This window comes from Myxocyprinus asiaticus, chromosome 3 (genome assembly GCF_019703515.2).
Source record: "Myxocyprinus asiaticus isolate MX2 ecotype Aquarium Trade chromosome 3, UBuf_Myxa_2, whole genome shotgun sequence".
NCBI classification, from domain to species: Eukaryota; Metazoa; Chordata; class Actinopteri; order Cypriniformes; family Catostomidae; genus Myxocyprinus; species Myxocyprinus asiaticus.
The window spans coordinates 25,288,291-25,309,709 of NC_059346.1; the positions used below are offsets into that span (position 1 = coordinate 25,288,291).

The following is a 21,419-nucleotide window of genomic DNA, read 5'->3' on the forward strand; positions in this document are numbered from 1 at the left end:
ACTGCAGTGTGTTTTTACAATGTTGGAATCTTTTCAGAGTTTCCAGAGTCTGAAATTACAGAATTCAGATACATGCAAAAAGTGTTCTGGGGAGCGAGAGGGAGTCCATTAATCCTAAATCAATAATTGCCTACACTAATCTGTAATCTTCTGGTTTAGTATTGTGCTGCGTGCCTCTGTGTATTTAACATTCAAGCATAAAATAAAGCCAGCTCGCACCATCACAGGCAACACAGTATGAAGGTAAAATAAACTGTTTAAACAACAGCTTTACCGTGTGACCTTTTTAACAGAATACCCTCTGTTTTGTCCTCTCTTTTTCTCTCTCTCTGTCTCCCTCACACCCTTCCTCTCATTCTACTTTGGATTGCCTCGCCGTGTTTTGACTGACAGAGCTCCCAGCCGAAGAAGGTAAATATTGATCTTTCCATTATGTTGTTACTGCTCTCTCTTTATGGGTTGCACCGTTAGCACAGGCTCAGTTGTTCTGTTTTACTAGAGAGAGGTAAACGTTAAGACTTGGCATACACACACACACACAAATGCACTGGGTTATAGCTGTGTGCAATGGTTTCCCAGAAGTTCTGGTGCAAACTTAACCTAAGACCTAGTTGTCATCATATATTTAAAATATTATAAATATGTATTTAAAATAAGCTTAAATAAGCTATTTATGACATTCACCCTAATTCATAAGAATAATGTTGAGAATCCATATCTCCAACAAGCAATTTTGTGGGAATGTTTTAAGATCTGTTAAACAATTATTCAGTCAACAAATCACCTGTTCTCTTATTTTTCGCTCTCACAGGTAAGTCGTTGTGGGAGTTGGTGGTGGAGCAGTTTGAGGACCTCCTGGTGAGGATTCTGCTGCTGGCAGCCTGTGTGTCTTTTGTAAGTGACTTTATCTCTTTATACTTTATACGGTATCTCATTTTATCCTACGCTCAATAAATGGTAACATACAGCCAGTCCCCACCATAGGATTTATCACCGGTAGAGTTCATGCAGTAGGTGAAGTACTGTAAGGCAGAACCAGAAACTGCATGAGAATTATCTGTCACCATCCAGTTTGCATTACTGCACCCTAAACCTCAACTTTCACTAAAAGCTTGTAAATTATCAGAGAGAGAGTGAGAGAGAGATTAAGTGAGATTTATCCCAAGTATTCAATTTTTACTGATAAAAGTCTGTTTTTAGTCAAATGATTTATGTAAAACCTTCTCCTGGACTCATTTGTGTGGCGTAAGGTCATTTACCTCTGTGTCTTGCTCTGTGGATCTCGTGCTTACTAGATAACACACAGGTAAATGAATGAGGTGACATGAAGTCAAAGCACTATTTTTTCCATAACCATGTTGGCAAACACTACCAATCAAGATTTTCACCGCAGAGACTCGAGCTGGACTCAGCACTCTCTTCCATTCGGTCTCGGAAAGAAAGCATTAAACACCTTCAGTGCTGCACAGGGTTTAACACCTGCAGGACCAGTCTCAATAGTCCTGTTAATTGGAGTATAAGTCTTTAAAGATGACATCCATGAGCCAAATGCATTATCTTAGAGTTGACTTTGCATAAGTAATGTAGATTAATGGGACTGATCCTGTTGATTTAGTTTGGAGTGTTGTGTTTATACTGTTAGGTAATGATTGTGTTGTTGTGGTTCTGCTGAGCAGGACTCCAGACTTTCCAAGACTCTGACTTGTTAAACTGGTGAGCACAGTCTGTTTTTCTTATTGCCTTTTATGAATTTACCTTTTTATTAACTTTCCGTCTGACTTAAAGTAGAAACGGGCCACGGCTGAACCTCTCCAGCCCCCTGCCATTCTGTATGGAGTATTATAAAATGGCCGCACTCACACACTCTCTTACCCACAGTGGAACAGACAATCAAACATTGTTATTTTCGCAAAAGCTGCTTTCTCCATGGTCTTTGTGTTGAACAGATACATATGCACTTTGTTTCCATCCATCTGCCTTCAGAGTCAACCTCCAGTACATCATCTTTTGGAGCTCTGCTCATGTCATTCATCATTCTTTCTTTCATCCATCTCCTTTATTGTCTCAACTTTGGTTAAATTCTATGAGGCGAGCAGCAGTCTTCCGACCACTGGAATCCTGTGGAGCAATTGAAACTGATAAAAATATTGCATTAGACCTCCCAGAAAGCAGTGTGTGTGTGTTTGTGTGTTGGACAAATGCAATGGTGCAATGGAAATACTTCGGGGAGATCAGCCCTGTCTTTGAACTCATTTGTGTGCCTTTTTGAATATATTAAAATCTTCTGCATTCAGCTCTGCTGACTTTTTTGCATGTTATGAGAACAAAGCCATCGGTATCTAAGCGACGGGGGAGCCGTGGAGACAAAAAATTTGTTTTTTTTTTTTATTTATTTTGTGTTTTGAAACAAGTGCCATGAGAGTATAATAGCTTGACTCATCAAAGGACAGCATGTGCTGAGAATGAACAGTATTGGATGGAAACAAACAGATCTACAGTACATGTGCAGCCATGCGACTGCTGCTCCCAAGACATCTGAAATAGTTGCCCACTCATTCTAACTCGAGTTAATGTCAGATTAACTAGCCACATTAATGTATTGCTTTCCTTTTGTATTACTTTCTGCTTCTACATTATTTCATTCCTTCTCTGATCTTTTGCTTGTCATGATTGATTCTTTCATTGCATTCTTAAATCTGTTTATTTTCCAATTCCTCCTCTTGTACAGTTTTTCTTTTTTTTTTTTTACCAGATCCTTCTTGTCTATCTATTAATGGTCTCAGTGTGTCTCAGTGTGTATCTGTAGTATCAGCCATAGTTTCAGCAGATTTCTGACAGACTGTAGTCACTGTACATCAGTTTAATGTCATTAGCTTTAGATTGCATTAAAATGAGAATCTGCCACACTTGAGACTCCAGCATGAGCACTGCATGTCCTGAGAGAAAATGTCCCCTGAACAATGGATGTAGTACCTGTATGGAAATGGTAAGGTGAGTAGGCCTGCTTAGAGTCTCTTCCAGTTGATGACTTGAGAAAAGAGCCTCAGCTGAGCAGTTTTGAAGGTTTTTTTTTTTGGCTCCCATGAGAGGTGTGAGAAGTTAAGAATTTGGGTACCAGCTCTGCAGGTGTTGTATTTTGGTCACAATAAATAGCTTTTAGCTAGCTATAATGTGTTGACATTGTTTTCTTAATTCATATTTGTGGCATAATATTAACTCTTTTCTTTTCTATTTGCATCACACATTGCAAAAGTTGCTCAAGCTGCAATAGTGAAGTTGAGAGCTTCAGTAATAAAACTAATAATATTAAGACCAAGCCAGGGTTAGGTTCCTCTTAATCAGTGCTTATTTTATTTTCTGTGTGCTTGCTTACTGGTAAAACTGATTCAGAGATTGTAATACCAGTTGTTTTGTGTGTGGGGAATGATCTTTAGATTTGCCTAGGATAAGTGTTTGAATTAATAATGGGAAGTTTTTATTGAATTGTTTTTTAGAAGCGCATATCTACAATCTGTCCATTTGTATTCTGTTTGAAGTCTAAAATCTCAAGAGGATGCAGAGAGGATCTTCAGTGTAGTGATGTATATGAGTAGCCAGACATAAGTCAGACGTATCACCAGAGCTATGACTTGAAAGCTTTTAGCTGAGCTCTATGATCTGAACTCTAAGCCACTTATCTGTGACTTTTCTCAATATTATCCATTCTTTTCACACGTTTTGTTTTATGGACTCCTTTGCTCCTCATCCTTGTCTTATTTTGTCTCTTCAAAATGTTTTGGTCTATGCATTTACTCACTGTAACGGGTGGGCAAGGAGGAGGTGAGAACCGGCAGAACAGTCAGCATAAACTTTAATGACATAAACTCGCATGCATGCACGCACACACACACACACACACAGCGGCTGCGTGTCTTTCTCTCTCTCTCTCGAACTGGCGTCTCCGGCTCCCCTTTATCTCACTCTCCCGCTGATTAGTTGACTCAATGCCGGCCGTGCACCCTCACGGCACGGCCACGCCCTCCTCCTCGTCACACTCACCATCCTTGTTTGCCTGCCCATCTTATTTCATGGTTACTCTGTGACTTAAAGAAGCCACAGTGTGGGACTCATCAGTAGTAATGAAAGGTTAAAGAGTTCTGGTCTGTGACTGATCTGTTGTTAAGTTATTGATAGAGAGAGCATGCAGAATGAAAACAGAATATGAAAGTGGACATTTTGAGGACATCTATGAAAGGCCATAAATTCAAAGTTTAAATATGATTAGAGTATTTATGGTCATACAATTCCGTCCCTCTCTCCATCCTTTCTTTTCTCTCTTTACTCCACTCTCTTTTTTTCTCTACCTTCCTTCTCTCTCACTCTCACTCTCAAATTTGAATTAATTATTTAGGACATCCACAAAGTTCATATAAGTGAATTGTTCTCTGCGTGTTACCTTTTAAAGAAATCATACATCATTGGACTGTAAAGCCACTGAACACTCGGGTCACTTCAGAATAGTCTTTGGTGTAAGCTGAGCAGATTAAAACTGTCAAAGTAATGAACTTCAAGGTTGTGTCAGTGATCTGCTAGAATCAAGCTGTCACATTCTGTTCCTGATGATTTAGACTCTTGTGTACAGTATTGACCTTATTATGCAAATTGTGGGAACTGCTTTTAGCTTCTGTAAGATACTCAAGGTTTTTCTGAAAATGCTCCCCACCTTTAACTTACACATATATCTGTACATATAACAAATATTTGCCTAAGGCATGTACCTGATGACATAATTTTACTGGAATATTTTAATGGGTGTGGATGAACCAGTACGTGTTTCATAACAGGTAGAGGCTGATTGTTTATTGTAGTATTTATTTAAGCCTTAAACATATACCTCAGGTCTTTAGAGACCCGGGACCTCATTTCTCCACCCCCCCACCCCATGTTTTTTTTTTTTTTTTTTTTTTTTTACACAATTGTTTAAGTACCAATAATGTATAGAGCCATTAGAGACCCTAGGTCTAGTGTTGTTTTTTTGTTGGGTTTTTTTTATTATTTTTTTTACTTCCATAAATTATAAATTTTTTTATGATTATTTCATATCTATATAAGTTGACTATCACAGGTTTTCAATTTCTTTGCTTGTTACAAGTGGAAATAGTACTATATATTCATATAAATAAATAAATACTATATCACTATATCATACTATATCATCATCCAGATATACTATATCTATATGATGATTTTCTGTGCAACAGTGGTGAATTATCTGAATCTCATATGCATGTACACATACAAATATACATGCTCTTTCTTACTCAAGGTTGCACTGTTGTTTCAGTGATTGACTTGATTTACATTTGACATAGCTATTTGATGTAGAAACAACATCGAAGTCAGCTATAGCATGTACAACACATGAACAGTATAATATGATATTTTCATTTGGATGTATTATTGGAATTATGTAATTTGTGCATCTGTTTAGACTCAATAAGTGCCTGAGAAAATACTTTATGTGTAGTTAATGTGTAGTTGATGTGTAGTTTATGTGTTGACAGCCAGTTGTGTCAAATAAAATTTCAGTGTGAAAGTCATGAATCCTGATCTAGATTTGAACTGATTTGCTGCATTTTCTCTCTCTCTCTCTCTCTCACTCTCTCTCTCTCTCTCTCTCTCTCTCTATATATATATATATATATGTATATGTATATATATTTTCTTTTATTATTATGTTCTTGAAAATAAGATTATCAGGTTATTTTGCAGATCCATTTACATACCAGGTCTCTAAAAACTCAAATATGTAAGAGTATTTGGTAAAATTCCCATGCATTTAAGGATTAACAGTGTTACAGTTGAATCCTACAGATGGAACTAAACTTGTGTGCTAGTACAAACTTAAGAAGAATAGAGGAATTATGATTCATGCATCCACACTTTCATTCTATAGAGATGCAAATTTAAGGTAGTTCTCTTAAGTAATGTTTTATTAACTTTCATTCAATTATTTGCAAACATTTAAATACTGCTTAACAGATCAGTAGTTCATGTACGTTCATGTGAATTTATGAGAATGTACAAATCAAAGTTTCATGACATATTTAACTTGTTAAATATACATTAACTAATGATCTGTTAAGCATTATTTAATGTAATGATGGTAACGAAAGTTATAGTGTTGCTGATTATGGGAATCCCCTAATCATTACTCTAAAACAGTTGTATAAATTACATCACAAAATACACTTTTTCCTCAAGGCAGATTTTAAAATATGTAACAAAATGGAAATATATTCAACAATAAATAATGCTCCCAACAGCCCAGCCCTCCCGTTTCTGAAAGCAGCTAGAAGAAAGTTTGTTCAAAATGAATTGGGTGGATAGAAGCAAAAAGAGATTTGTCACCTGTTGACACCTAGCTTGAGTTTTTTTTTCTCAGACATATTAGCATGTCGATAAGAACTGGAGTATGTTGTGTGCATAGTTTGGTAGCTTAAAGGATAGGAATAGGGAACGCCCAACCTGAATTAATGACTCTACTCAAGACTTGTCTTACCAACTTTTAAAGAATCTAGAGCTATTTGCCTAAAGGTGGTCGCACACCGGACGAGAAGCGTCACGGGTAGGGCACGGCACAGGTATCAAACACAGGGCACGTCAATGCGGTTCAGGTGGCAGACAATACACAAAAAGTTACCAAGGTTTTTGCCTTCAAGAATGAACAGAGTGACGTTGATGAGTTTGCAGGTTAGTGTATGAAACTGGTTTAACTGTGTAAAATTAACGTTTAGAAATGGTGACTTTTGTTATGCAAATTCTCTATCTGGAGCACTGAATCGTCTACATTCAAGCAGTCTAACCACAAAAAGACATACTGAAAATACATTGTGTAGGCTATATGAAAGATTGCAAGTAAAAATCGTAAACACTTATCTGACCGGGCGAGCAGATAAAACAGAACTGTTTATGAGCTTTGATGGTGAGCTAGGGGTAATGCATTTTATGTTTGTTCATTAGGTGTTGGCACTGTTTGAGGAGGGGGAGGAGTCAACCACAGCCTTTGTGGAGCCCATTGTCATCCTGCTCATTCTGGTGGCCAATGCTGTCATTGGAGTATGGCAGGTGGGTGTGTGGGCAGTCTGTGTTTGCAGTGAGAAACTGAGGGGCCACAAAGATAAATGACGAATCTTCAAATTCATCATCTCAATGAGTAATGTCTGCACAGTAGAATGAGTCTGCTTGGTGTCAAGCTTTCATACATGACATGGAATTGACATTTATAGCACAGTAACAAGGCACAGCAACAGACTACAAGCTACTAACAGATTTTCTAAAGTTAGCTAATTAATCCTATCAATGCTTTGTGCTATTTTTTCTGTTTACCGCACTCTGAATTCAGAGCGACAACCAGTATGATGGAAAATGTGATAAGAAGTAAAGCAGAACATAAAGTACAGCAGGAAAGATTAATTATTTTAGTTATGTTTAGCTCTTTTAAAACCTGGCATAGAAAAAAAAAGCATAGTTTACTGTTGGAACAGGAAAAAATAAACCCTGATATTATTTGCTTCTAATATTGGCCTCATCATTCTGTTGTAATGTGTATCACTAACTGATTGAATTGTGTCAATTATTTTGTGGTCTCAGGAGCGAAATGCAGAGAATGCCATTGAGGCTCTGAAAGAATATGAGCCAGAGATGGGCAAAGTGTACCGCATGAACCGCACAGCCGTCCAGAGGATCAAAGCTCGGGACATTGTACCTGGAGATATTGTGGAGGTTTCTGGTAAGCTCGGACCTGTTTCTGCTCTTTCCCGTTTTTATCTCTCTCTCTCTTGTTCTTTATTATTTTTCCTACAAACAATCTCTCTCCGTTCATTTGAAAAAAACATCAAGGACACTCATATCTGCAGAAAATTATGTTTGTGGAACAATGCAGAGATTTCCTTGCAGCCTCCAGCTTTGGATCCTGTGGAGATTTGGAGGTTCCTGCTGAACATTTACCCATGTGGTCTGACATAATATGCAGTGGAGGTGGCTTGGTGCTTTTTTCCTACTTCCAGTCATCACCACCTCTTGGTGTAACCAAAAAACACAAACATGGCTGTCGTTTTCCCCTGTCTTCCCATTGACTTTTGTGTGGCTGCCCAGAGTGTGTGTTTGTGTGTGTTTCACAACAGCTCTTTGCCCTGAACAGGAGCCCTTCAGGGTTTCTGTATGTGTGTGTGTGTATGGGCTCCTTGCCAATAAGTTGAAAGCAGAGTAGGAATATCCCAGACTGTCTTACGTAAGTGGCTTTCCTGTGAGTGCAGGGATGCCAAGCAGAGACAAGCAGGAAAAATCTGTGTACATGTGTGTATGTGTGTATTTTGTTCATTGTATATACCTGAAAAGTGACTGCAGCACTCTTTTTCTCTCTCACTCTGTCTTCCTCAAACTCACCTCTTGTTGAAATATGTGGCCCTCCTTTTTTACATTCTGTCAGTCCCACTGTTCTCCACCTTGAAGTGACTGCAGGTTTGCCAGTGTCTCTCACAAACACACACATACCCACTCTCAATTGATGATCCTGCCAACATGCACTCACTGAGCAATTTATTGTACACCTACATATTCATGCGATTATCTAATCAGCCAATCATGCAGAAGCAGTGCAATGCATAAAATCATGCAGATACAGGTCATGAGCTTCAGTTAATGTTCACATCAACCATCACAATGAGGATAAAATGTGATCTCAGTGATTTCAACCGTGGCATGATTGTTGGTGCCAGATGGGTTGGTTTGAGTATTCTGTAACTGCTGATCTCCTGGGATTTTCACACACAACAGTCTCTAGAGTGGTGCCAAAAACAAAAAACATCCAGTGAGCGTCAGTCTGCTGATGGAAATACCTTGTTGATGAGAGAGGTCAACGGAGAATGGCCAAACTGGTTCGAGCTGACAGAAAGGCTAAGGTAACTCAGATAACCACGCTGTACAATTGTAGTGAGCAGCATAGCATCTCAGAATGCACAACACTTCAAACCACGAGGCGGATGGGTAACAACAGCAGAAGACTATGTCAGGCACTTTATTAGGACCATAGTGTTCCTAATTAAGTGCTAAGTGAGTGTATGTGTAGACACTTGGATGAAAATAGACCTGTTGTCCTTTTGTTTTGGCACGACCAGCACAGTATCTGTGCAACAGACACACGCACACACACACACACACACAGATATAAATGCTCTAGACAGGGTCTTGGTTTCAAAGTAATCAGTGTTAGTTTCTTTAAACCTGTGCTTACTAATGATCTCCAGTCTGTGTCAGCCAAGTGTGGAGCAGAAGAGAGGAGTGAAGATGACAGGGAGGAGAGGATGCTCTGCTTTTCGCTATTAGAACAACACAATGCTGAAAACAAAGAGAAAGAAAGAACATGTAATAATCCCTGTGTTGCACAAAAAGATTCTCCAATTCATGGCCAAGAGCAGCTGCATTTATTCAGAAACATGGCAACAGCCACATTGCTGTGTTTTTACTTGTGAATGGGAGTAGAACAAGAGAGTAAAAGATGACAGAGACAGGGGATGAGGGTGCGTGAGGGGGGAGTGAGAGTGAATGAGTATACAAGAGAGGATGTAGATGTGTGAGGGAGGCAGAGAAGGGAGATTGGGGCGAGAGTGAGAAAATGTGAAAGACATGAGCGGGAGGGAACGAAAAACAGCAATGGGAGAGAGAGAGATGGGCAGAATTAAAGAGATGGAGACAGATGAGTGGATGAGCCGTGGGTTACATGGCCTGTCTTAGCATGGCGGTAACAAGCGGCTCTTTGTTCAGGTGCAGTACTTGGTTTGATGCCTTGACAAGCCTGCATTCCATAGGCCAGATTCTCTTTCACACACACACACTGTCAGACACCCTCTGACACCTACAGGGCATGTCACCATGGTAACCAGCCCCCAGACTCCCTCCCATGTCAAGGTCATGTAGCTACCTAACATCACTTTCAGTACAGATGTTTTCAACACAAAAACATTAAATTTGCTTGTTTCACCACATTCCATAGTTTCATTTATATAAGGATCAGTCCTTCTTATAACACTGTGTCCTAATAATGTACAACCCTTCCAAAAATATAGAGGTCTAGCAACCCCCCGTGGCAGACATGCTGCAAATTTGCCATTCATTTTTTTCACATGCAAATGAGCTTTGCGCCAAAACAGGGCCAGATTAACCAAAGCAGTTGGGCATGTGCCCAGGGTCAGCACATCCACAGAGGCATCACGCAACGCAATTTTTCTTGGCTTATGTATTTAAATGGTAGCTATATTGAAAAGGTATATACATTTGAAATGCTCTGGTTTTGTGTAAATATTATTAAAGTTTCTCAGTATCATTTTTCGGGTGTAAACAATTGTTCAGTATCCTGCTGAAACGGCACTTTGACGGCCTCATCACATGATCCCTGTTACTTTTCTCAATGCTGGTCAGGATGTACCAATCACACTTGTTTATTCTGGATTAGAATTTTTTAAAAATACCATTTTGTAGAGATTGCTAAACGGTTTTAAATAATCAGGTACGAATCCTTAGAATTTTTTTGTTTTTAAAATCTAACTTTCTAGTGTACAAGTATTTCAGATGAGACATAAAATGTCATGAGATTTGAATTTGTATCAATTCTGCTTTCTCTTTTTTTCTGGGGCACTTTAGGTGTTTGTGCCCAGGGGCACTAAGTAGCCTTAATCTGGCCCTGCATCCAGGCCTGAAGCTCTTCATTGTTTCCACAGATTTGCCACAGAAGTGTTTGCCACTGTTTACCACTGTCTTTGAAGAGCTGCAGACTTCTAGCAATAATTTGCGGCAAATCGCAAAGCTCATTTTCAAGTGAAAATAATGAGTGGCAAATTTGCAGCATGTTTGCCAGAACTATATTTTTGTAAGGGAATGTAATGTTGCTTCAAATATTTTGCAGTGTTACATTTTTTTTTTTTTGCTGCCAAGTGACAAAATCACAGCCAATCTGTGGACGGGGCTACAGTGAAGGAATAAAAATGACTAAATGCAACAAATAAAAACAAGGCCACCAACAGAATGTCTTGTTGCATGTCGCCTGTCACAGTTAGAGCTTGTTAAGGGCAAAAATTCTATTTATTGCTTGTTGCTTTATTGTGTAGCACTATGTAACATAGTTGCTATAGACCTTTTCAAGACAGTTTAAGGAAGTGATGTATTTTTGTTCCTTGAATATTTCCTGCTAGACGCTGGATATATCACCCTCTGAAAAGCACTTTAAAGGGAGAACAATCATGGGAGTCATGCTGTAAGATCGTGTCGAACTGAATTTCCAATAAATATAAAAAATTTAGTTCTGAATGGGGTGGGGAACCGAGAACCAGTTCTTGTTCAGAACCGGTTTCATTCTTTAAAAAAATACCAGAATCGTATGATCTTCGTCACTTTTGGTTTCATTAACGGTTCTCCAGCGAGCAATTTTCCACCGAGGACGGTGTTCCAGCCGCATGAAATACTTTCACAGTGTTTCCAACAACACATTTCTGCAGCAGCACTGCCCTCTACTGACTCTACAGCGTGAATCACACACCTCTGCCAGTGCCGGCTCTATTGAATCTACAGCGCAAAACATACACGCTTCTGGTATAGTTTGATTCCCAAAAGAACCATTCACAGGAGCCAGTTCTTTTGAATCTACAGCGTAAAACATACAGTGCTTCCGGTATAGTACGGTCCCGAAAGAACTATTCTAATGAGACGGTTCTTTTGAATCTACAGCGCAAAATATACAGCGCTTCCATTTATAGTCCGGTATACAAGTAATATTTTTGTGATTAACATTTTTTATTGATTCATATATTAAAAAGATGAAAGCAAAATATATACAAACAGAATCAATACTTAACCCCCTCTATTACCCCCCCCCCCCCCCCACAAGAACACCCCAGTGGTCCCACATGATTATAGACACACAAAAACAAATAAAAAAATAAGTAAAAAAAATAAGAAAAAATTCAATAAAAAAATAAATAAAATATAATAATCACACACATAACAACTACACCTCTCTCTCCACTTTCCCTCCCCGAGAGCCCTCCAAAAACGCCAGATATTTGCCCCACTTTCCCACAAACAAGTCCAAATTTCCCAGTCTTTTAGATAACCCTTCTTCAAAAGCTGCTACCCTCCCCATCTCCGCACACCACTCCGGAAATGATGGCACTCCGTCCGACTTCCAACCCCTTAAAATAATTCGTCTGCCAATTATAATGCTAGTCAGAACCCAATTTTGTATATATTTGTCCACCAAATTTATGACCGCCCCATTGCCCAAAATACAAAGTCTGGGGCAAAGTAAAATTTTGAGTGCCCAAAACGTCACACAAATAACTCTGAACCTTCAACCAAAAATCTTGGATCTTAACCCCCCCCCCCCCCCCAAAAGACATGGAAGTCTCCAACTTCTGATTTGCATCGCCAGCAGGTGGGTGTGTCTTTAAGGCCAAGCCTATATAATCTAGAGGGGGTCCAATAAAACCCCTTGCATCTCTAGATGCAGACTTGACATTTTTTAGAATCCTAGTCCATACTGCTTTCTCCAATACCAAGTTCAAATCTATCTCCCATAATTTCTTGATAGAAGTTAAAGCCCTGTCTCCCAAACTCTGAATTAGCAGGGAGTAATACACTGATGCCTCATGACCTTTTCCAAAAGCAGTAATCACCTCTTCCAAAGTATCTGCCACTTTAGGGGGTGTGTGCTATTCCCAAAAACATTACAGAGCAGGTGGCGCAGCTGTAAATACCTATAAAACTGAGATCTGGGAATCCAAAAATGATGAACCAAATTCTCAAAAGATCTCAACACTCCACTCTCATACAGGTCACTGAGTGTAGTAAACCCCCTCACAATCCACTCTGACCAACAGAAAGGGGACTTAATAATACGTAATTTAGGGTTCTGCCATATGCTTGAGGCAACATTTAAATAAATGTCGGAAATTAAACACTCTGAACACTTTTGTCCAAAAGGGATCTCTCAGGTGGAAGCGACCAATGAGCCAAATGTCTGAGACTGAATGCATAATAATAAAACAAAATCTTGGGTAGGCCTAGCCCACCTTTGTCAAACAGCCTATGTAACTTGTGGAATTGTAATCTGGACGTTTACCATTCCAAATAAAGGACTTTGCTATGCTATCAAATTGCTTGAAATAAGAGAGGGGGACATCTACAGGGAGAGATTGTTGCAGGTAGTTGAATTTTGGAATACAATTCATTTTAATTACATTAACCTTCCCAATCATAGATAAATGTAATGAAGCCCACCTACTCGCATCATTCAAATCTTTTTATTAAAGGGTCGAAATTAACTCTAAATAAATCACACAAATTAGCTGGGAATAAAATGGCCAAATACTTAATGCCATGTTTGGGCCACTGGAAGGTACCCGGCTGAAAATTCGTTACTGGGCAGTACGCTGTCAGAGCCAAAGCTTCGGATTTAGACCAATTGACTCTGTAACCTGAGAATTTAGAGAAGGATCTAATAATCCTGTGGAGACAAGGCATAGATCTAATGGGATCAGAGACGAATAATAAAATATCATCTGCGTAAAGCAAAAGCTTATGCGCCACACCTTCCGCCATCACCCCTGGAAATCATCCTCCTTATCACGGCTGCTAATGGTTTCAGGGCAAGACAGAACAATAATGGGGAAAGAGGGCAACCCTGCTGGGTGCCCCTATCCAGAGTAAAATAATCTGAAATTAATCCATTTGTTTGTACCGCTGCTACAGGGTGTCTATAAAGTAACTTAATCCAACCAATAAATGTACTCCCGAACCCATACATTTCCAAAATCTTAAAAAGATAATCCCTTTCTACCATATCAAACGCCTTTTCGGCATCAAGTGAGATGGCAGCGACCGGAGACTGATCATTCGCTACTGACCACATGATATTGATGAGACGCCTGATGTTATCATAAGAGCTGTGGCCCCGAATAAACCCCACCTGATCTATATGTATAAGAAATGTCATAACCTTACTTAATCGGTTAGCCAGAATTTTTGACAAAATGTTTACATCTAGTTGGATCAGGGAGATTGGATGATAACTTTTACACTCGCTTGGATCTTTGTCCTTTTTAAAAATCAGACTGATCCAGCCTTGTGTCATGGTTGGAGGAAGCTTTCCATTCTTTAATGATTCCGTATAAACGTCTAACAAAAGTGGAGCCAGTTCTGTAGCATAGGATCTAGAAAATTCTGCGGCAAAACCATCTGGCCCCGGAGCCTTGCCAGTAGGTAGGGACTTGATTACCTCGTCAAGCTCCTCCCAAGGTTATCTCAGTATCAAGAGAGTTTTTTTGCTCAGTCTTCAGTTTAGGAAGATCTTATGGTTCCACAAAGTTTCTAATATCTTCATCAGTAGACGAAGACGATGAACTATAAAAATTTCACCACCAGCAGATTTCACTGAGGGAATGGTAGAAAAAGATTCTTTCTGCTTTATATATCTAGCCAAAAGCTTCCCTGCTTTGTCCCCTGACTCAAAGTATGACTGTCTTGCCATAAATAACCAAAACTCCACCTTCCATGACAAAATAGTATTATATCTGTATTTCAATCAGGTCAATTCTCTGAGGCCATCAGACAACATTCGGTGCTTCAGTTCTGTCTCTGTACTTTTAATATTCTCTTCCAACTCCACGAGTTCTCGTGCTTTGGATTTTTTGATGAATGAGGCATACTGTATGATCCGGCCCCTAAGAACCGCCTTAAGTGCCTCCCAAGCCATGCCCACAGAGGATACCGAGGACCAGTTGGTCTCCATATAAACACTGATTTCAGTCTTTAACATTTGTTGGAAATCAGGATTTTGCAAAAGGGATGCATTAAAGCGGCAACTATATAATTTTTTTTCTCCGTATATGGCAACACCTCTAAACCCACCAGGGCGTGATCTGAGACTAAGATGTTTCTAATTGAGCAATCAACAATAGATGAAATGAGGGACTTAGATATAAAAAAAAATTATTCTAGAATAAATCTTATGGACTGATGAAAAAAATTAATAGTACCTACCAGACGGGTTCAAAAGTCTCCAAATATCTGTAAGACCAAGATTTTTACACATCCTGTGAAGTGTCAGTGTTGCTCTAGGGGGCTTACACACTTTTGCTTCACTATGACACAAGGATTGAGTCCATCAAAAGATTAAAGTCTCCTCCCAATATTATATCATGAGGGGTGCCAGCAGCTTGCAACATCCCTTCAAGATCTATAAAAATGCCCTGATCATCAGTGTTAGGTGTGTAAATATTAGCCTAAATCAACCTTTGCCCCTGAATTTCTGCTAAAACAATAATGACTCTTCCTAATTTATCTTTAATCTGTTTGAGACATTTGAATTTTAGAAGTTTACTTATCAATGTAATGACTCCCCTGCTCTTACTTGAGCCAGCACTAAAGAAAACATGCCCACCCCATAACTTCCCAAATTTTTCAGCTTCCTGTGGGGAAAGATGTGTTTCTTGAAGAAACACTATATTATATTTCTTACGTTTAAAAGAATAAATAACTTCCTTTTTTTGTGGGGTGCCCCAACCCATTCACATGCCACATGGAGAGAGACAATCCACTCATATTAACATTTGACATTTTGACATATCAACATCACTGGGACCCATCATTCAGGCACATGGTTTCTCTTACCACTGCTACGCTGATGACACACAGCTCTACTTGTCTTTACTTGCCTGGCAGACATCTCGGCCTGGATGAAGGAACACCACCTGCAACTCAACCCAGCCAAGACCGAACTCCTTGTCTTTCCAGCCAACCCTGCTGTTGAACACAATATCACCATGCAGCTGGGTGCAACTACAGTAACGCCTTCCAAAACGGTCAGAAATCTAGGGGTAACCATCGATAACAAACAAATTTTCACAGACAGCATCTCAAAGACCGCAAGATCATGTAGATTTACACTCTACAATATCAGGAAGATAAGACCCTTCCTCTCTGAACATGCCACACAAATTCTTGTTCAGTCACTTGTCATAACTAGACTGGACTACTGTAACGCTCTCATTGCAGGCCTCCCTGCATGTGCAATCAGACCCCTGCAAATGATCCAGAATGCAGCAGCATGTCTGGTCTTTAATCAACCAAAGAGTGCGCATGTTACACCACTCCTTTTCTCTCCCTCCACTGGCTGCCGGTTAATGCACGTATCAAATTCAATGCTCTGATGCTGGCATACAGAACAGTCACTGGGTCTGCTCCAGCATACCTAAAATCATTTCTGCAGAGCTACGCACCCACTAGAAGCCTGAGGTCAGCTAAGGAAAATCGCCTTCTTGTACCAACACAAAGAGGCACCAAAACACTTTCCCGGACTTTCGGCTTCATCATGCCACGTTGGTGGAATGACCTTCCCAACTCCATCCGTGAAGCTGACTCACTTTCTTTCTTTAAAAAATGACTAAAAACAAATTTTTTCCATGAGCACTTAACCAGTCACTAATTAAAAAAAAATAAATCTTGTTGCACTTTAATCTGTTTTGAATACTATTCTGATGCTAGTGAAACTTTGTAATATGGCACTTTTTCGTACCACTGTCTCCTTAAGATGATTCGCTTGTGTTTTCCTCTTTTGTAAGTCGCTTTGGATAAAAGGGTCTGCCAAATTAATAAATGTAAATGTAGAAAAAATTGATTGTGTGTCAAAAATACAATTATAAAGACCACATTCCAACATTAGTGCCACAGTCAGACCCCGAACTTCCCCCAGAACCAAACGAACAGAAAAAAGAAAAACTTGCGCACGACAGCGCTAATCGGCGTCCATCCCTCTAAACTCAAACAGTCCATGTACGCCTACGAGAGTCCCCACGACAACTTTGCCATCGGAGTGCTCAAGTCCGGTGCTTCTATACAAATTTTGTGAGACAGAATTACATAACAGAAAATAATTTATAAAACAAACTCCAGCCAATAGGCAGAATAAACAAAAATATGCACTTGATGTTAATATTCTGTGGATCTGTTTAGTCTGTCATTAGATTCATTCAAGCCCTTAAGAGGGAGTGGCTGAAAATAGACTATAAAATCTGATATGCATTGTGTTTATAGGACAGATGTACTGTACTGTACTGTACCATAAACAATATGGGTGTAAACAACATTTCTCAAATTGTCGAGAGAGAGAGAAAGAGAGCACAGCTGCTGTTAAAGAGCACCTGTTATGGTTTTTCAAATATTACCTTTCATGTAGTGTGTTGTATAGCTGTTTGTGAATGTAAAACATTCTGCAATGTTTCAAAAATCAAAGTGCACGACAAATGGAGTTATTGACTCCCAAAAGAACGAACCGATTCTGAACACCTGAAACGAGTCGTTAGTAATTCCAGACTTACTTCCTGTACTAACCTACGTAATTTGGTAACAAAAAAACAGCCTCTGGTCTTCATTGGCTGCTCGCGAACAGCTTTGACCCGCCCTCAAACACTACACTAAGCGGTAGACCAATCACAACAGACTGGGACATCTGACCAATCAGAACAAAGTAGGCTCTCTGAAAGGAGGAGTTTAGAATGAATCCTTTAGTATGGATCATTGAACGTGTCGTTTTTGACACTGGGGAAAAAAAGGTAAAGCTGCAATTTAAATTATGAGCAAATTAAAGTGTTTTTTGAACTTGGATGCATGTAAATCTATTGTATGGGACCTTTAAAACAAAATTAGGCACGTTTAAAAACCATAATAAGTGCTCTTTAAACAAAAGAGAATGAATGAGGTTCATTTTTGCAGTTTTGCAGCAAACATGTGCTCAATAGCAGAGCAGCAATTACAGTAGCTAGTCTGTGGCCCATAACTTTTATCACTGGCTGAGTGAATTTTTTCATTCACAAAACTGTCTCGAAGGTGTGATTCTCAACAAAACAAACTCCAGCCGCAAGCGGAACCAGCAAAAGAAAAAAAAAAAAAATCTGTTCAGTTTCCTCGGACAGTCAAAAGAATGTTCAATGAGCCGGCTGTTCATGAGTGCAGCAGAAGCCCCTATCCTTCCAATGTCCTGCAAAAAATACTCCACAAAACGAACTCCAGCCAATAGGAGACATAAGCATAAAGAACGAGCAGATTCATCCACAACTGTCATGAAGGAGTATTATTCCACAAAACAAACTCCAGCCGCTAGGCGGAACCAGCACAAAAAGAAACAAAAAAGGCGCCCAGCTTCCTCGGACGGTCAAGTGTATGTTCAGCGAGACAGATCACTTGGAGGCACGTGAGAAACACACCATGACATCCTCAGTCCATCAATTTTATGAAAGACATCGCTTGTTGTGTGCATGTAGATATTTTGCAGCCATCCTTAGTATCTATTCTCAATTTGGCCAGGAACTTCAGTGTAAAAGCGACCCTTCGTTGATGCAAAAGTTTCTTGAAGGCTTGTTATTCCACAAAACATACTCCAGCTGCTAGGCGGAACCAACACTAAAAGAAACAAAAAGGTGCCCTGTTTCCTCAGACATTCAAGTGTATGTACAGCGAGTCAGTTCACTTGGGGGCCATATGAAAATCACCAAATGGTTTACTCACCCCATTGTCTCTATGAAAGACAATGATTTTGTGGGCATGTAAATATTTTGCGGCCATCCTTAGTATCTATTCTCAGCTTGGCCGGGAAAATCAGTGCAAAAGCGACCTTCCGTTGATGAAAGAGTTTCTTGCATTCCTTGAATTGATCACGTTTCTCTCGTCAAATTCGCAAAGTCTGGGAACAAGAAAATTTTGTGATTCTTCCAAGAAAGCTTTCCTTTGCTCCTCGCCTCACGCAACACAAGATCTTTATCGGATGATCTCAGAAATTTGGCCAGAATTGATCGGGGCCTGTCTCCCTCAGCCGATCTGTGAGCTGGGACTCTGTGAGCTCGCTCGATTTCCAGCTTATGGCCTGTGTCGAGCAGACTCGGGAAGAACTCGTCTAGGAATTTTACCATATCTCTGCCTTCTTCATGCTCAGGAATTCCAATAATTCGGTCGTTGTTTCGCCTATTACGATTCTCCAAATCCTCCAGTTTTTCCCAAACGCGTTCCAAATCTACTTTGTTCGCTAGCGGATTAGCAGCTAATTCCCTCTCCGATGACTCCAGATAATCGATCCGATTCTTGTAACCAACTCATAGAATTTAGTTTCCAGTAAACGATCGATGTATTACAGCAAGATCCTTTAAGTCAGCAACAACTTTCGTCAGCATCACAGACATGCTTGCCAGTTGCCGCTGAATTTCTCCTGCCGCACCGTCCAAATTGAGTCCCTGTTCTGCAGGCCTGTCAGAGGTATCAGCTTGAGCATGTTAATGTCTTTTAATATCTCCAGAGCCCGAGGATTTTGAATTCTTTGCTATGTTGACTTCAAAGAACAGATATGTAGCAGGGTGTATCGAAAATCTTACCGGTTTATGACATAAAAATAATTAAAAACTAGCAAAGTGTGCAGAGCTCGCGTTTACACGTCCGACTCTCAAATGGTGTCACGTGACTCCCAGTATACAAATAATCTTATACTGATGTGCAAGTTATAAATGTCCAACTCGAAATTAAATAAGAACTGTTGAAGTCTCGTAAGCCTGAAGTACAACATTAGGCTACGTGACACAGTCTAAACTGTCTCAGGAAATGTTACTGTTCATTTAATGATGACCTGTGTCTCTAATAAATCAAGCAATGCAGTTACTGACTGGTTGCTCATATGACAATGTATAATTAAAGATACACTAGTTTTGTTGTAATAAGTGGAATTTTATAAAATAATAAATTAATTAATGAAATATACCATCACATTTCTTGTTGGTTTAGATTTATTTAAAATATAGTTAGGATCTGTTATTGGATTGTATTTATGTCTCTAAAAAGTCTGCAACACACCTTTTACAAGAACTGTATTAAATTTATATCTGATTTGTTATATCTGCTCTGTAGAAATCTGAAATTATCTCATTATTTGGTAACAAACATCAGAGGGTAGTAAATACAATAAGAATTGCAATTCTCATTTCCAAATAATTATTTTAAGAAAATGTATTAAAAAAATTACTGGAATCATTACTGGAACCATTAAGGAACCAGAATCGTTAAGAGGAATCGGAAACAGAATCGGAAAATTCTTTACGATTCCCAAACCTAGTTCTGAATGACCCTTATTTTTTAACCCCACACATTTTAGCCTTTCAAAGCTCTCACAGTGGATGGTAAAGTCTTCGAAGGGAATAGGGCATAGGGATGATCACTTCTGAATGGAACGCACCCTCATTCAAAACGACAGCGGGAGGCGCTTCATTTGTAGTGACTTTAACACAATTAACGTTACTAACGTTAACACGATTGTCATAAAATGCCATTATTAAAATGTGGACCATGTTGTTCTGTGGCTGGATGCTTCCTGGATGCCTGGAACTAATGAAAATTAAAGTGTTTAGGTCTCAGAAAAAGCAAAGAAAACCGGACGCATGAACCTCTTCAGTGAAGTGAGACAGCTGGATGGATATGTGCAATACTACTAACTGTAGCATACATCTTATCCCTAGTAGGTGAATTAAATGTATGCCAACTAATTGTAAGTTTGAGAGGTAGAACTCTAAAAGTGACTATCGCTCCCATTATGATGAATGAAGCTGTGCAAGTCATTTACTTTTACATTTAGTCATTTAGCAGACCCTTTTATCCAGAAGAGACAAGAAAAGTATCTTTATCATTAAAAAATAAATCCATACCTTGTCCGCAGGTCACTTAGACAGCTTTATTGAACGGCTTCCTTTATAACAGGAGCAATCCAATATTCCTGATCTCCCCACTGAGGAAATAATTGTGAGCATCTAATCTATGCTAACAACACGTCTGGATAAGTGACTTCAGGTATATGTTTAATGTTTTTTTGAGAAAAGTTGTTGACTCTTGAGTCTCTGAGGAACCAGTAATGGCACCTCATTGTTTATTTTCAGTTTTTTCAGTGTTTGCAAATATCTAGTATGTTTTAGCTAGACTCTAAAAGGAAGTGCAAGTCATTTTATTTTGACATTTCTGGGTTGCTGCTACCGGAAATGGGCCAGACATGTGCAGTAGCGTTCTAATTACTTATTTACATCCTTGAAATGGTCTATAGGACTCCAGAACATTCTTAATGGAACCTTTTCATTTTTGCTGCTATATAGTTGAATGCAACGGCCTGGATCATAATTTTTCTTTTTTTTTTTTTTTTGGGACTATGAGTAGGATTTTGGGCTTTTCCCTCATCCTGAGACCTTGAGCACTTCCTAGCCTACAAACTGAACAAAACGAGACAAAGTGAATTGGTCCAGGGGGAGAAGAGTAGAGGTTTTTCCACTCCAGAGGTCTGCGGGGGTGGAAACGGCTGGCACTACATG

At 39.3% G+C, this 21,419-nt stretch overlaps 1 protein-coding gene across 3 annotated transcripts in view; it reads left to right on the plus strand.

Annotated features, from left to right (window-relative positions):
• LOC127422028 (sarcoplasmic/endoplasmic reticulum calcium ATPase 3-like) overlaps positions 1-21,419 on the plus strand; it is a 113,133-nt gene that overhangs the window by 39,056 nt on the left and 52,658 nt on the right. For all 3 annotated transcript variants that reach the window (XM_051665362.1, XM_051665371.1, XM_051665354.1), the window contains exons 2-5: positions 394-411; positions 812-894; positions 7,003-7,107; positions 7,633-7,771. In XM_051665362.1, coding sequence (XP_051521322.1) covers positions 394-411; positions 812-894; positions 7,003-7,107; positions 7,633-7,771 — 345 coding nt within the window. The remainder of the gene's footprint in view (positions 1-393; positions 412-811; positions 895-7,002; positions 7,108-7,632; positions 7,772-21,419) is intronic.